Source organism: Seriola aureovittata, chromosome 5 (genome assembly GCF_021018895.1).
Source record: "Seriola aureovittata isolate HTS-2021-v1 ecotype China chromosome 5, ASM2101889v1, whole genome shotgun sequence".
In the NCBI taxonomy this organism is placed as follows: domain Eukaryota; kingdom Metazoa; phylum Chordata; class Actinopteri; order Carangiformes; family Carangidae; genus Seriola; species Seriola aureovittata.
Window position 1 is genome coordinate 11883600 of NC_079368.1, and position 17864 is coordinate 11901463.

The window sequence follows — 17864 nt, forward strand, 5'->3', positions numbered from 1 at the left end:
AATTTCAAAATTACTGTTAGTTTTTCAACAATAGCCTAATCAGACATTCAACAGTCTACTCAACAGATAGTAAACTAAAGTGAATTGCAAACAATTGCATCGTAGACTGAATTAGTATACTCCAGCGATCCTGTATATATTGTCATATGATTTTTCACTTCCATCCAAGTAATGAGGCGGATATTTAATAAGCAATAAGCAAAGACAAGGGAAGAAAGAATGGATCAAAGAGATTCCTGTTTCCAAAACGTGTGATCGTGTCATACAGGCAGAAAACATGAGAAACATTAGGAAAAGTTTTAAAATTTCAAGGAAATTGTACATTTGAGATTAAGAGGAGGGGTGCAGTGTGTTTTAAAGAAGAGTGGAAATGATTGACAGGTGGTAATGACACCCATATTATGTCTACATCTGGTGAGTTTTTATGCCTCATAATACCCCCTTAACCTCTGCTCTCTGCAGATCCCCTCTAAAGGCATCTCTGGTGCCCTCGGTGCTCCTGTTGTCCCACCTCTGGCCCTGTGCACCCCTCCACCTGCACTTGCACTGTGCCCCCTCCGGTCATAAAGCACTTTCCTCTCTCCACACCTTTCGGTCCCCCTGGCTTTAAGCCCCCCGCACCCCTGTTAAACTCTTGCCTCTCTCTGGAAAGTATCAAGGCAGGCAGATTTAAAGGATATAAAATGTCACACTGAACTTTTAGAATAAATCATCTGTTCTTTCATCTAATCATTTCAGCTCATGTTTGTTTGATAGCTTCCTGAATATACAGTAGTCAATTATGCATTGGAATTATAGGATTGTGCCCTATTGTACTCTTGACCCCAGCTGTTCCTTTCTTTTTTTCTTGATACACCATATGTATTATAGATTATATATTTTATATAATAACCTTGAAAAGTTTGTTTCTTTCCTCTATGCCTAGACCCCTGACCCTACTGCCAATACAGAAGTACAGAGACACAGTGGACGCCCTGAAAGACCAGCTGACCAGCTACTGTGTCCAGGTTTGTTCCACCTGCATTCTTCAGGATGCTGAGAGTCATCACTGGGCTGACCCCAAACCCTTCTATGAGGTAAAATGTCCTTACATATCTTATAACGTGTTTGGTTGATTTTTCTTTTTTTGCCCAAGATGCCTTGAAATATACGGTAATATACGGAGACATACGGTATATGATATCGCATTTAAGATAAATCAGTGGAGCCTGTGAGAGTGTTATTAACTGCGAAGTAAAAAGTCAGTAACACATAAAACAACCCCAGTATTGTTTGGTATTTATTTCATTACTTTCATTGTAAAAAGTGAAAATTGTAATGCCACATGTCTTAGCAGGCTTGTTCTGTAGAGTTTGAGGAACTCTAGGAATTATACTCTGGAGCTTTCTTGCTTCTTCTTTTCATTCCCACAATACACCTTTACCTCCCACTCTCCCTCTTCTAACCAAGCCTTCTACTCTGAGCTCCCTGAGAACATCTGTGGCTTCCATGCTGCCCCGGGGCTCCAGGGATTCAGCTGTCTGAAGTCTGCAGTCTACACTGGGACTGTCTGGAAACAACATAGGGCCCCTGGAACTCCCCTACCTTTATGCCCTTAAACCAATCTAAACCTCCCCTCTCTTTCTTACTTTACCCCGCTTTTGCCTGTTTTTCCCTTTGTTCCTCCCTCCTTCCCTGGGTCACTGGTGTCAGACAGACCTGCTGTGCGCAGGTGTGTGCTTTTGTTCAAGCATGCCTGTGTGCATCTGTACAGATGAATGCATGTGTGGGTGTGCAGCAGCATCTCAGGATGTGTGTTTCATTTGTTGTGTGTATGTATGTATCTACATTTTGGATGCCTATATATGTGTAGATGTATGTATCAGATTTCAGTCTCCTGGATTCCACAGCCCTGTGTCTTGGCTCTCTCACAGCTCAGTGCAGCTCCAGAGAGACCCTTCTCCAGCTTACATTCCTCTTTCTTTTTTTACATTGATATTGACACATTAATAGCTGTTGGCAGAGAAATATTTAATATGCTATAATAACAGCATATGAGGTCAGTTAAGGCGATCAAAAGAAATTTAGAACACAACCTTGGTTACCTTCCGTGTCAGAATCTTGCCTTCAGAGCCTGAAGAGAATACAAAATGTCATAAGAAAATAAAAGCAGTCATGAGCTTCCAAGTTTATTCCATCCTCAGTTCCCTGTCCCAGATTCAGTCTTCACTCTTGCCAGGTCTTCATCCTTAATAGGAATTTGTTCATAGTTGACCTGGCTGGTTAAATAAAGTTTGACTCGAATGAACGGATAAAACATCCCAGCCACACATGTAGTTGTGGCTGCTCTTGGTTTCAATCCAACATTTGTGTCTGCGTTTGCTCCACTGAGTCCACAGGCGGAGGATGGCGGCCTAATCCCGGACATAGAGCTTGGTCACGCTCCCCATCAACCAGCGATCCCTAAATGACTGGCTCCAGGGAGCAGAGGGAGGGAGAGGAAGGAGAAAAGTAAAATATGAGATAGATGAGGTGAAGTGGGAAGAAAATGAGAAGGGACTTAAGGGTATGATGAGATGAAGACAGGAGGAAGTTGAGGAGTTTTGGACATGTCAGTATCTTTACCACACACACACACACACACACACACACGTGCACACACATACACCGACTGCTGGAGCAGTTTATTGTTGGAGGTTAAACATGAGGATTTCGGATGAGTAGAGGTAGAAGAGGGAGGTTTAATGACTGAATCCTTCTATATCTTTTCTGACAAAGCTGCAGGATGCCAGGATAATAATCCCCTTCTCTCCATCTGTCCTCCCCCTCTCTCTGTCTGTCAGTCTTTCTTCTCACTCTTGCTTGTCTTTGCTCACTTTATTCAGAAAAGTTCTCAATTTCTCCCCTTCTCTCTTCCGCTCTCTGTATGTGCGAGTGTGTATGCGTGTGCAAGTGTGTGCCTGTTGTGATGTGTTCTCCAGTTCAGGACTTTAAAGCAGTCTAAAATCCCACTGGGGGAAGAAACCCAGGTGCAGAGTGCAGGTGGCGTGACCACTGAAACATCCTGGTGTTGACAGACCTGCCTCTGTCTCTGTCTCTCTCTTTCTTCTCCTTCATGTTTTCTCTCTCACTCTCTCTTTCCCCCCCTCTATTTTTATATCCTCTTCTCCGCTTTTTTTTCTTCACTGTCAATGTCCATATCACAATATATCTTCATCTGTTACCCCCTCCCTCCCATCCACCTCTCTCTTCCACAGGGCGAGCGCTGTTCCTTTTCGGTGCAGATGTGGTTCTACTTCCTGTGTGGGCTCCGTAGCGACCTGTGGGCTGTCCTTCCGGCAGAGATGGCCAAGGACGTGCTGGGCCAGGTGCTGTCAGAGACTTTACAGCTGCTAGTGCAAAGATATGCCAGGGCCCGTGCTTCATACAAGAGACACCTGCAAATCAGGTACTTTATCATGTGCCATTGTGACCTGATGTGATTTTCATTTGAGATTCACTCTCTGTGATGCAAAGTAGGCTACTAAAATAATAACACCTCAAATGTAGTACTCCACTGCAATATATTATAGTGCTGCTTTGGACAGACTGAACTTCTCAAATTTACAGAATGAACCAACACAGAAATTCCTCTATGGTTATTTTCTCTTAATCAAATTTCTAGAAAATTTACAAAATCATGATATACACCAGTATCAATTTCACAATATAAAAGTGCATATACTGTAGTAGAAGGTTTTATCCCTGTTGCAGAGCAGACATCTCAGAGCAACAATCTCACCAAAAGGGTCTTTAGCTTTAAGGACTTCCTGTTCATGTCAGTTTAAGAGGTTCAAGGTTTGTTCTTGATCTTTGAAACAGCAGTTGGAAAGTCAATCTCAATCTTAACTTTTAATGCAAAAAGAGAAACATTTAAATTGGAAGTACTTCATCTGCTGATGTTGATCATGTGATATGATCAATGAGATTGCGTTAGAACAGCCATTAAATGTATCTTGTAGTGATATTTTTTTTCTTAATTGCTGTTTGAAAGGTTAAGACTGAGCTCTGAACCCCGGGAGAAATCAAAATTGATTATTTTTTCATCAGTCATTTTCTGGTTTTCCTGGAAATTGTCAATGAATATAGATCACAAGTATTTACGTATGTGTTATTACGCTTTTATGTTTTGAAGTGCATTGTTTTATCTGTACCTTCCTCACATACAGTACATCTTAGTGTAGCCTACATGGATGTAGACGTTTGTGCCTGCTGTATAATGACAATGAATGAATGATAATCACTGTTGGCCTAGTTTCACTCAGCTCCTGTGGGTCTGATGAAGGAGCTCTGAATGTAATGTCAGCATAGTTAGTCATTGGCGCTCTAGCTGTTCAGGTTCCAGTGTCCCTCCTATCCATCATCTTTTTTGTCTTTTTTCCTCCAAACAGCTGAATGATGACAATGAACAGGTTAAACTGTGACACACAATAAGAGGATAAAGGAGTGACAAAGATATAGTGCAGTATACATGTGTAGCGCTGCATGATGTCAACACAAAGCCTGGTTTATGTTGCTTGGAGATGCGCGTGTGCGTTTCTGAAGGGACAGTTGTAACGTGTAAGGCTAGGCTAAACAGATGGCTTTTCAAAGCTTCTCCAAGTTTCCTATGTGTATAGAACTCACATGGGTACTCTTATGCTTCCCCAGCTCTCCTGTATCAGTCCATCCCTGTGCGTCTAATAACGATTTAGGGAAGCAAGGATGAGGAGATGAGAGATGATGAGCAGCTCTCCCCAACCAAATGAGGGAACAGATTTATGGGTGTTTAAATGTAAAAGCACTGACTTTTATAGTGAAATCCAAAGCCAGCAGTACACTTTTCCAACAATAAAATCACCAGGAGGTTCTGCGTTCTAACTGGCTCTGCAACGAGGCTGTTATGTCATGATGTACTGGTGGATGCCAGCCTTTTAAGACAGAGATGTTAACTTTCAGTGCCTTTCTCCCTCTCTCTCTTCATGTATTCTCACATATTACCTCACATCTCATCTTTTCTGTTTTCATCTATACATTCACCTTTTCTGTTTGCTTACTGTGTGTCCAAGATGTGACATTACGGCAGTATTGCTGTATGTGGAGCAGCTTATGTGGAGTTTGTGTGAAAGTCCCGAGGCGTTGGTGCGCTCCAGTCCTTCTTCAGCAATTGCCATAATCGCAGGTGGATCTGACTGGCCATACCAAATCCACAGCCTGTGTGAGCAACTCCTGACAGTCCTCGTCATTGTCACAGCACCTCTATCTTTGCTGTATAGGTTTGTGCACACATTATGTTTTTGTTATTTCATTTACATTCCAGTAAAATATGATCCAATTATACCCAAGTATTTGTACTTTAATGACCAGAGATGGTCATGTGGCTGTAGCTGCCGACCCTGAAACTAATTGTGTCTCAAATGACCATGGATTTAACTGCACACTAAATATTAAAATAACACGAGTGGGCTGCTAATGGCAAAAACAATAGATAAATTGCATGGGAGGGCACTGTAAGATATATTTGGCTGTATGACATCACTACCTGAAGAAGTATCATTGCAATAGAGAGGTGTGGGTATATTTTCTGTATTGAAGAAGTATCACTCAAAATTGCAAATGTGCAATCTCAATTCCTCCAGGACATTTATGATTAATTCTGCAAAGGAATCCACGCCACAGCAGCCTGACAGCTCTGTTGTACACTGGCTAAATGCTATCAACCCTGACCTCTTCACAGAGCAGGCCATAAGGTATGTAAAGTACACCCATCATACCATCTATCACCCGTCATATAGCAGGTACACATATCGTATGCATGTTCACACACAAACACACATACACGCACACTCTGGTATGCTAAGCCATCACACACACCTCCACCCACTGTATGTAGAGAACCATATGTGTGTGTGGAGTTATAGGCACATACTGTATGTGCAGATATATAACCAGACTTACCCGTTGCTGAGGGCTTCAAGCTAGAGTTGCTGTGGTAATGTAACACAGATGCAAGCTGAGAAAGAAAAAAAAAAAAGAGAATAAAATAAACTACCGTTGCTGCTGAGGCTGATTATGTTTATGTTGATGGTTGCTTTACACATGAGGTGTCAATAGAGCGCACTGTGGTGTGTATGTGCTTGAGTATGCCTGAATGTGCACGTGCAGGCATACATGTGTGTACATGTGTGTCCAGTTACTATTGTGACCTCCACGGTGCAGTCAATCACTCTCTCCCCTCACCCTTGACTCTACCCTCCTCCCCTCTCATCTCCCTCACAGCCAGAGGTGATGTCATTGCGTGCTGATGGAGCACAAATCAAACTAACCCCTGGTCTCTTGCTCCTAAGTATTGGAGAGCTGAAATTAGTTTATTTTTATGACCTCTCTATTTCTCTGCTCCCACCTCTTGCCTGCATGCGAAGGCGCCAGGGGGCTTGCCAGTGGCCTGGGGCCAGATCCACAGGTCCTCATCCAGGACCTGGCCTCTGAGGCCAAATCTTTTCCCAGCCCATTAAAATAAAACCCATTGTTATGGTTATTAAATAAAACAATAATAAAATCACAAAGCACATAAATAAATCATCCAGCATTACAGGCTATAAAGAAAGTATCTGAAGTTATGTTTTCTGGCTTTATGAGTGTTTCTGCATTTGCACACATTCATGCACGTGTGTGTGTGTGTGTGCGCGTGTGTGTGTTTGTCTGTATCTGTGTGTCTTGGTTCTGTAAGCTGACCCTGCGCTGTAGCCGGGTAGATTTATCAGAGCAGTTAAAAGAGGATTTCTTCTGGATTTGCAGTCCCAGTGACATCATAAATTGTGCTGTCAGATCGAGGCATAGTTTTCCTCAGTCAAGCAGCAGGGTGCACCCTGCTCTAGCTTTCTGGCTCAAATAGAATAGTTAATTTCTGGGCAGACACCCCCTGTACAGCCTCCCGCCTCCTTGCTCTTCACACAAACTCTGTCCATTCCTTCCATTAGATTTTATTGAGATGTATAAAGTAACATGCAGGCACACACATGTCAGCATGCTCTTACACTTGCACACATACATAACCACAAGCATCAGCACTGAAGGGTGCACATACACACACAAACACACACACACACACACACACACACACACACACACACACGCACACACAGCAAGGATACGGCTCATTACCCACAGCTGGCTGCAGCCTCTTGGTTATACAAAAGATGTAGGAGGGGGGTACTGCTGTATATTCATGTATTTGGCTGTCTCCCAAATGTTAATTTGCTTTTAGCTGGCCAAGATTAGAGCTAATTCCTTCCCGGTGCACACTATAAGTAAGCGAGAGTGAAGGCATTTGCAGACTAAGCTTGTATCAGGAGTGAGTGACACTGAAGGAAGTTACCATTGTGGCATAAAGACTATTTCTTCCCAGATTGTCATCCAAGACAACTGTGTCTCTCACAGCTTTGAAGCTTTTTCCCTCCTTTGTTGTCTTTTGTTAAATGGACTGCTATCTGTACACTCACCTGACACTGCAGAACTGTCAACTTTGTTTTCCTTTTTTCCACTCTCAGAGATGGCCTTATGGGCCAGGCCGCCTTTGCATGTCAGCTGAGGCTGCTGACCTCTGACCCAGGACGCAATCCCAAGTTGCTACTGCGAATGCTGCTGTACAGAGACTGTCACCTGCCCAGAATACTCCTGGAAAACTCTTGTAAGTCTGTCTTTTCAGAGGACATGGATTGGTATATGTTAAGGGAATAAGGCCCCAGTGTTTGTGTATGTGTGCGGTGTACAAGCCTAGTTGTCTATCTTTTAGTAGAAAATTGATGCCACCTACTCCAATTCTTAAATATGATCTTTTTTTATAATACTGGACCCACAGTCGATCCTGCAGGGGATAAGTGTGGGAAGGTGTTTACCAGTGTCTTTAATTATGGTGCTCTAAGATCCTAAGCGAGTTATATAGACCTTAGATGAGCTCTATCCATTTTATGAAGTTATCATCAGCATCTTTGCCATCATCATCATTTTCACCTTGGTCATCATCATCACTAAATCAATAGAGCGCAGTAATAAACACTCAACAGGCCCAGGCGGAGCACACAGGCTGACCTTTAAAGATTTTCCCTTCCTTCTTCTCTCCTCCGCACCAGCAACAGTCTAACCTTTAAAGACTGTTGTGCACTCGCACATTAATTCACATTATAGCGACCTCATTAATAACAACTCTCACTGTCTCGTTCTCTTGCTTGGTCTGAGTCTGGCTCAGAGGCTCTGCAATGCTTCTCCCTCCACGCTGCCGTAAATCAACGCTGGAAGCGCTGACTCTCGTGTGTTATCACGGTGACGGGCTAATTAACCAGGAAGCAGACAGACAGAAGGAACAGCTTGACTGAATGCCTACACTCCCATAAGCCACTGCACTTCACTATACATGTACTGTATATACTAGAGTATTTTTTGGTGCTGTAGTAAAAATGTGAAAATTGTGAAAAATGTTGGAAAAGAAGCCTAACTTATTCAGTCAGTCACGTATATATATATATACACGCACACACACACACACACACATACATATATATATATATGTGTGTGTGTGTGTGTGTGTGTGTGTGTGTATCAGCTCTCGAGAGGAAAGCAAGCAACTAAATGACCTATTCATTTGCTGAAGGATAACAACTCCTCCTATTTACAATCATTGTTTTTGCTTAAATCAGAACATACAGCACTTCTGGTACACACACACTCTCATACACATACAGACAGCCTTTTTATTATGATTAGTGTGTCTGCTTCCAATTACAGAGGTTTGCAGAGAGGGCCCTTGTGACTGGTTGACTAGTTGTCCGTAAGATAAACAGGTGTATGTATTGGCTATGTATCAAGGTTGGATACGCTTAGAAACAGAGAAGGAGGGAGGATGAGAGAGCGAGAAAAAATAGAGAAAGCAACAGAGAAATTGACATAGAAACACAAACACATTGGAATCATTGCGTGCTGTAGCAGTTGTGGAAACTCCACAGAGATGTGCACTGTCATCTGCTTTTCTGAAGTCATCTGCTGCTCCATAATGGGATCATTATTAAAAGGCGCCTAGTTAACCTGCCATGCTCTCCAGCACCCCAAGTGGAAATTAATGTTAGTCACCCCTGTTTCCTTGGACCATTGCTAGCCACAGCAGTGATATCCAGAACACCCTGTCCTTAAGGACCAATTACTCGACTGGCAGAGAACAAGATGCCGGTATAACCCACATAATGCTGCCTAATAGACTGATTGTAGGTCAGGGTGGTTGACCACTTTTGAGTGTGTGTGTGTGTGTGTGTGTGTGTGTGCGCGTGTGTGTGTGTGAGATGTTTGATAGTGAAAGAAAAAGAGAGAGCAAGGAATGTAAAGTGAATATAGAGATAGAAACAGAAATCAGTTGTCATCTGGACCTTGAGTGGTGGCAATGCTCCCTAACAGCCTGTTATCAAGCTGGTTGATATTACTGGCCCTTTAATGCAGCAGCTAATTCAGCCCTGTCATTTTAAAATAGTCCAGTATTAATCACTAGGAAGCCATGCTTCCAGCGCCCCCTCATTGACTGCTGCGTTGCATACACTCTTCTATTCAGATAGCTGTCATCTCCCACACAGTAGACTGACAGACCGCTGGATGTCTGCCACCTCTGGAGCAATGGGCCTTTCCTCAGCAACCCCTGTCAACTTAACACACACACACTTGTAAGCACACAAAACACATATATAGACATCCATATGGGTTACACAAGCACACACCTCCATCCTCAGCCCTGTGCTCAGACAGCAACCCCCACAAGGACACCCTGTCAAAACCTCTTCCTTTTCACTTCCTGTCTCCATGTGCTGTGGATCCCACAGCCAGGGGCTTTGAAATCTGTTTCTTTTTCATTTTTTTCTGGTCTGTTTTTTTTCCTCCATCTAACACAGATGTGGGTTTTTCTTCCCGTTCTATTCCACAATGCCTTTTGTTCGCCCTTTCTGTTAACATGTGTCAGGTTGGGCAGCCTTGACATTTTCCAATGTGTTTTTGTGCGAAAAAATCAAGTTGCTGTTTCATAGAATAGAGTTTTACATCTTTCCCTACCAACCTCCATAAGGTTGATATTTTTTGAATCATAATTCAAAAAACAGTCAGATTTCACACTCACCTACACACCCCTAACTGAATGTATGTGTGGGTCTGCGTAAGCCTTTTCCTCTCTTTGTGCATCCTGTTGTTTTTGTGTCAAGTGCTCCAGAATATCACATTTCATAAATTCACACACATTTATTGGTATTATGCCCAAAAGTGTCTTGCCAAACTGACACTATTTTAATTTTGTTTTCAGATTTTTGTCAGGAGAGTGCCTTAGAGATGTCGTCAGAGAGCTGCCATGCAGGAGATGACTTCATAGTCACACTGTTCAATCTTTTCAGTTGCTTGAATACTGTTCCCAAGGCCTTGACTCAGGCCCTTCAACCGTACCTGGAGAGGGCACACATATGGGATCATCTCTACACACTGGCAGGTGAAATAGCAACTAGTTGCAGTATAATGTTGTAGTTTAGAGATCATTACTACAGACTGGTTGATATTCAGTGTATTACTAAAGGCCATAGTACTATCCTATACCTCACTACTGCACTACTCTACATTGTGTGTCAATTATTGTGTTCTTCAACGTGAAATCAGACGGCCTTTGCTGCATGTCATTGCGTGTCCCCTCTCTCTGCCTCCACATTTCCTGTGTCTCTGCTATCCTGTCCAAAAAAGGCACAAAAGCCCCAAAAAATATACTAAAAAAAAAAAAAATCCTGTGATCACAGTTGAGTTATCGTATTAATAGAAATTAAACACTAATGTTATTAAATAATATGGTTATTTGTTAGGACAAAAATAAGTTTTTGCTACAGGAGAGCATCTTTGATGTCATTTCATATAATGTTAATGTTAATGCTGTCATTGCTCATTAGATCATTAGCATCAGTGTTATTTGGCTTATAAGTCAGGATACTGTATTATTTATCAATTCTATACTACAAAATAAAGTGATGATAAAAGACTAAGTGCAATTCTCATTTCATGTTGAATTGAAAAACTAACAAACTAACAGCTGTTTCGTACTTAGATAACAGGAAATCTCCAATTTGAGATTTTACCATATTTTCTCTAAATATATTAGATATATTTCTAAATACAAGAGTAAATCTGTCCACAAAGAATATCTCTTTTTCTTTTTTTTTACGGCCAGTGTTGACATTGCATGCACGTGAGCTAAAGAATGACTTTAATATGCAGTTACAGAGACTGCAATTACTTCCCAACTCTTTCTTTCCGCCTCTCTCTGGTACAAGCTTTGATACAGAGCTTAATCAGAACTCCTGTGGAGTATGGAGCTCTTTTTGGTGGTGATTTTTATATCCTGGGTGAGTGGTAATTATTGTAGCATAAATTAGGGTGATTGGAGAAGAGTATTTGGATGGAGACAGAGCAAGGGAGGGGTCGACAGAGGGAATGAACGAAAAAGAGATAGAGTGAGCCAGAGAGAAATTCTCAATGTCATCCAATCATGATTTATCCTCACAGGGTAATTAGTTTAATTATTGGACTGTGCCAAATCTTTGTATTATAATTTTGGTTACAGGATACCCCCAGTGCCCCCATTTCTATTTAAACTGTTCACTGAGTTAACTTTCATAGATTACATTGAGAGTTTCACTATTTCTGCACTTAAACTGATGTTTCATCACACTGTAGCAGGTTGTTTCAAATCAATACACCAGTCAATACTGTAGCAGGCGGTGTAAAGTCTGAAAACCAAGTGACTTTGAAAAATAGGTCTAGGTCTCACCTGCCACAGAGTGCTTCTCCTTCCAAAAGCTATATCATTTTCTGTTCCGCTCTCCTCTTTTTCTGTGGGTCTGAGGTCACACATTTGTTCGGTGTCCCTGGAGATTTCAGTGCACTTCCAGTGCCACCACAGTACTATATCTCTCTGTTGTAGCCTTTGGTTTTACAGCCGACGCTGTAGGAAGTTTATGGGTGCCATACACCTTCATGCTGTAGCTGCTCTGCTATCAGTATGAGCAGGATATGAAAGGGCAGAGCGATGAAAGACATTGAGCACCTGGAGAAAGTTGTAAGATTTCTACTGTCGGGCCACCTGGTTTTGATTGAGAACATCTGAATTTGACTTGATATTACTTGCTTTTAGTGTAGATGTTTAAAAAAAAAAAATACCGTAGCACTCTGAGGATCCACAAGCTGTTGGTGTCTGTATTTTCCCATCGGTTGAAAAGTAGAATCATTTCTAACACAGAGTGAGCTATACAGTAATGACTTGGTGGGCTTGTAGAACAATACCCATAATATTAAATGTAACCCAATCTAATTTGGTAGCAATTTCGAAATTTCATCTACCCTTCATTTTTATGTAAGTAGCGTAGAATGTCTGTGTCCATAGTTTTATGATTCAATATTTAGAATAGCCATAAAATAGTATTTTGATAGAAAAGCTCCTAAAAAAGAGAGATAAAAAGCTCCTACACACAGCAATGAGAGTCTCCTTTATGCTGCATCTCCCCTTTTAAAATAATTAAAAACAATGTGTTTTGTACAGCAGGCAACACGTCTGCATATTAAATTCAATAGGACATGCTTTCCTTTACAATTTGATTTCTGTTATTTAAAAAAAAGTAGTCAGTCTGTGGGTTGCCAGTCTCAAAAATTTTAAAGAATATGATTGTTGGAAAAACAGACATTTCCCATGCCGAAGTTAAAATCCCAAGTCGTTTAGTTTGTCATTTATTTGTGTTTCTTTTTTTTTTTTTGGCTTGCTCCCTCTTACAGCACCAAACTGGTCACAGCCTAACATTAACTTTATGCTTATTCTTGTACAGTTCAGCTTTATGCTTTTATTTTTTTCAAGTGCAGTCTTAAAAATCAAGGATACATAGAAGTAGTAAGTTTGATATTCTCTCAGGCACCCTTCTCTACCTGCTGCATTTATTTACCATTTTTGTCAGACACAACGCGAACAGCACCTGGAGTGATCACCTGTGTCCGGGCTGTAGTCACCAAGTCTACCAACAGCCTCCTGGTACACCTGGTTTCCATGGTGATGGGTTGGCAGGCCACAGAGGAGCTGAGTGGAGCCTCGTTCAAGCGGCATGTACCAGAGAGTGTCCTAGCTAAAATACCCAAGGACTGGAACTACGCGCCACTGGAAGCACGGGGAAAGGAGACTGCCACTAAGAGTACGCACATACTGGGTGTCACATTCTCAAGACAAGAGAGTTATTAGAAACATTAGGACTATTCTTCAAAAACTAACAGCAAGCCTTTCTTTCTCCCTCCAGCTGTCATATCCCTAGCAATTCAAGCCACGTCCTTCATTTTCACCAACCTACCTATGGCTGTAGCGTCTCTGCCTCTCCCCATTCGCTTCCTATTCCAAGTGGCAGAGAAGCACCTCTCCCAGCATGCCCGGCAGTTGCGCTTGGTGGGCCTGTTGCTCTGGGCCTTGCTAGGCTGCCTGATCCGGGGCCTGGAGGACCCAGACACATTAGAACAGATCAGTGGTTTGGCCCTGGACCGTGGAGCAAAGGACCGCCTGTCCCTGCTGGCTGAGTGCCTACAGGCTGCCATGGGCATTCAACAGAAAGTAAGGGCTAAGGGTTATATATTAAAAATGATAATAATATCAGTAATAATAAGTTTGAGGTTTAATCACAATTTAGGGTAAGGTAGGCATTATATTGTTCTGTCGTGGGGATTCTAAAGTACAAATACAAAAATCAATCTTGAATTTCTACCTCTTTATACATTATATATGTTTAAAAACCCTGAACCTGTACTCATATTGATTATTGATTTGATTTTCTTACTCATTTACCTTTGTGGTCTGTTTTGTGTCTGGCAGGGTGTTCCTAAACCCACAGTGCACAAAGTGCTGCAGGCTCTGGAGGAGAAAAGACCCAAGTGGACAAACATGCAGCTGCAGAAGGCCCGCAAGCTCTGCTCAGACAGGTGAGAGGTCAACTGCAGGGATTTAGCAAGAGGTCAAGGTCAGAATCTTATTGATGAAGTTTATATTAATATTTTCATACATCCAGGAAAGTGCCATACATCTGTTATCAATCATTAGTCTCAGTTGATATTGATTATTCATGTGCACTGTCAGCAAAAAAAAAGAGGATTAATTTTATTCAGATTATTTTGATCTTAAAAACAGCTTTTTACAAAATGAATTTCCCAGTTCATCATTTGAGTGATTTATCAATAGTAAGATGAAGGTTGAGGGCTGATAGTCTGATGAAGGAGGAGGTTCAAACTGATCAAACTGACTGATGGTGTATTCAGCCACTTTCCATTCAATATAGATACTGAATAAAACAATGAAAAAGAAATGCAGCTTAGATTTGCTTTTTTTTTTTTTAATTGAGCATTCAAATTCTGATGTATCGTATCATAAAAATCATTTTTCATTGGAAAGCTCTATGAGTAAGATCAATGAATCTCACGTGCTTGTTGTGGTAAATGGTGGGCATGCCGTCTGACTGAGTGGACTGCTGGCTGGAGTGATGGGAACAGCTTTCACTTTGAGTTGATCTGTGACCTTTGGTTCTGCGTTCTGTAGCTTCTTCCCAGAAATTGCATCTCTGGTCGCTCACTTCATCATAACAAACTCTGGATGCATCCATCCTCATAAAAAGGCGATTCAGCGCCGTAACACAACATGTATAATTAAAAAAAAAAAAGGAATGAAATAAATAAAAACACTAAGTAGATTATGGCCAGTTCTAGGAAATGCTGTCTGTTCAGTGACAGGGAGAGGGGACGACATGGGGGAGAAAAAAAAAAAAAAGACAAGAATCAGGGGGTGGAGGGGTGGGGAGGAGGTTGAGTGGAAAAGTGAAAGAAGAGTGATTATGTATCACCTGTCGGAGGCATTCAGTGGGATCATTACTATTCATTAAACTAACCTTCACAGGGAAGTGACGCCTGGCTTGTAAACAATCAGAATACAGTGTCAGAGAGGGAGAGAGAGAAAGAGAGAGAGAGAGAGAGGTGGATGTAATCACTCCAAAAACAACTGGCACTTCACTCACTGGCATCTCACACACACACACACACACACACACACACACACACACACACACACACACACACACACACACGTACAGTGAACCCCTCTACAGAGAACATTTGCCCCTTGCGAGCCCTCCCACCTCCATGTTCCCTCATCCCACTTTTCCCCCTTCCTTTTCCAACTGTACACCCCCCCCCCCCCTTTCCCCACGCCACCCACCTTGTCTTTGCAAAGTAATTTGTAGAGGAGAAGATTATTGTTCTCCATCATGGTGACCCTGGCTGGGCTGACGGGATGCATACACAGATGAAGATGAATGCAGTTATTCCTTGGCGGAGGTCTGCCTCTTTCAGGGCACATTGGCCCTAATGACATGATTGATAGGCTGTCCCAAATCCGGAGGGGCCCTCATTAATCACCCCGCTGACTGAATCCAATCATCTGCTTCACCTGCACAGTGATGGACAGGAAAGGATACAGTGCAGGTGCTGACACGGATGCACAGCCACCATCGGCGACAACACCGCCGCCGGGCCAACAAGCAAAGGAATGAGGGGATGTATGTGGACGAGACGGGACTCCTCTTCCTTTGCCACTCTCAATGTCAAGCAGCCAATGGCTGGCTGACAGGCGACACCATTTCTGCCACCTTATAATTACAAAGGGGAAGAGAGAGAGAGAGAGAGAAAGAGAGAGAGAACAATGACAGGAAGTGTATGTGAAGGAGAAGGTTTGATGGACGGTAGTGTGATACCCATCCATACAGGAAGGGCAGGAAAATGATGCAGGCTTCTGCCAGGGTTGCGGACACGTACATGCATGAGGACCTTGACACACAATTACACACACATATACACGCTTAAGAACACATACACCAATCATTTTTAGTGCAGCAGCATCCTTCGGACAAAATCCCCTATGTATCTCATGAATGGTAATGAAAACGGTGGAAATTATTTTGTTATCTAACCCTCAATAATTTGTATTTCTTATTCACTTTCACCAGCGTTAGCCTTGGATTGCAATGTTTTCAGAGATATTCGAACATAGAGAAATTTTTTTCTTTGCCAAAAGTGCATTTTAAGTTCATTTGCCCTCTGGAGTGAATGATTTCTCAAAAAACTAAAAAATAGTTAATTTTAAACTCAGGGGTCATGATTCACCCAATTTTCTTGTGTGTAATAAATTTCAAATTTTATCCCAAATTCCTCTCTAAACTGGAAAATACTTCCCCAGCCAGAGGTGGTTTTCAGATCCAAGGTGACACCCTCCCTCTTCCTGTTCCTTCTCCTTTCTCTTTGCCCCACTCTGTGTTTTTTTCTATCTTTGTGTTCCCTCTCCAATCTCCCCCTTTTCCCATCTCTGTTTCTCTTTCAGTGTATTTGAGCGAGAAAGGGAGAGCGGAGTCGCTGCGGCTGAACTGACTGAGCAGAAAATAGGCCTGATGCTGCTGGAGGTCTGCCACAAAGCAGGTGGCACCGAATACCTGAGGCAGATCTATCACATCATCCAAGGCAATGAGGTAGGGAAGCACTCCCTCTCCCCAGCAATTAGGTGGCTGCTGGCCTGAGGCCGCAGGCTGTTCATGAGGGGGAGACAAAGAGAAGAGGGCTGCTGCTTGAGTGCAGTCTGCCTGTCTGATCTTCTGTTGTTCAGGTGACCTCAAGGGTGCAAACCTACAGTGATTTCATGTGTTATATGCTCACCACATGGAGAGGAGAGGCAGCCGCATGGAGTTCCCACAGTTAGCATAGAGCTCTTTGGAGGAGATCAGAGTGAGAAAGAGCAGCGATTCTTTTTTAACTCAAGTGGAAGTTATTTTAGCTGAATTCACTTCAGAAAAAAAAAAGTTTAACAAATGAAAAGTAGCAGTTCTCTAGAAAGTTAATTGGAGTAGATATATATGTACAGTATATATTATATACATACAGAGTTTATTGATATTTTCCTTTAAATGAAAAAAGTTTGCATTTCTTCTCTAGTGAAAATCAAACTTAAACATCCACAAACAGCTTGCTGCCAAGACACCAATCAGTACAGTATCACATGTACTAATGGACTGTTACAGTGGCTCTTTTGATGGCAGAGAATATCAATTGTGGGATGAGGCTGGCAATATTCTGTGCTTTTGTCACTGTCAACGAATTCCATTAAGAGACAAAAACCAGACAAAAACTTAGTCCGTTTCTCTTCTCCACCGTGTCTTTTACACTCATCCCTATTGGTTCTTACTAAAGACGCACATATTTTTTAAAAAGGTTTTTAAAAACAATTTTGTAAAATAAGTTGACACTTTTTAGCAAATGGTACTCTAAAAGGAGGAAGTTATGTCTTTGTTGGGGACTATTTTCATCTGTGGATTTAGTGCGTATTTATACTCAGTATTTATAATGGCAGATTAGTTTTGTCATCCAGTGAAACAATGACATGTTCCTTCATTACATATATGTAATCATTAAAATTGCATTGCAGAAAAAAATAATATCGCAATTCGTAATAATAATAATAATAAAGAAAATGGTGACAATACTAAAAAGCATATAGAGCTTTCTGTACAGAAATCACAATTGTATATGTTTGCACCACAGCTCCGCTCTCATCCGGTGTATGTGAAAAATGCTCAAATGCTTGCTCAATTATACTTAAACAGAGTGGAGGACGTTCAAAGATCACTACAGTATATGATATATAGGTGTAGCTGCAGTAATAGAGTTTAAAGTCTAAACAGCCAGTTGCAGCTCATGGGAGTGTTACTGACATGGTCCTCCTATATACTGTCTATTAGGACACAGCA

The 17864-nt window shown here is 41.8% G+C and overlaps 1 protein-coding gene across 1 annotated transcript in view; it reads left to right on the forward strand.

The window, feature by feature from the left end:
• kiaa0825 (KIAA0825 ortholog) overlaps positions 1-17864 on the forward strand; it is a 113972-nt gene that overhangs the window by 31445 nt on the left and 64663 nt on the right. Inside the window, exons 11-20 of the mRNA XM_056377169.1 lie at positions 926-1076; positions 3237-3427; positions 5067-5273; positions 5637-5747; positions 7548-7687; positions 10328-10507; positions 13005-13235; positions 13338-13642; positions 13901-14007; positions 16448-16592. Coding sequence (XP_056233144.1) covers positions 926-1076; positions 3237-3427; positions 5067-5273; positions 5637-5747; positions 7548-7687; positions 10328-10507; positions 13005-13235; positions 13338-13642; positions 13901-14007; positions 16448-16592 — 1768 coding nt within the window. The remainder of the gene's footprint in view (positions 1-925; positions 1077-3236; positions 3428-5066; positions 5274-5636; positions 5748-7547; positions 7688-10327; positions 10508-13004; positions 13236-13337; positions 13643-13900; positions 14008-16447; positions 16593-17864) is intronic.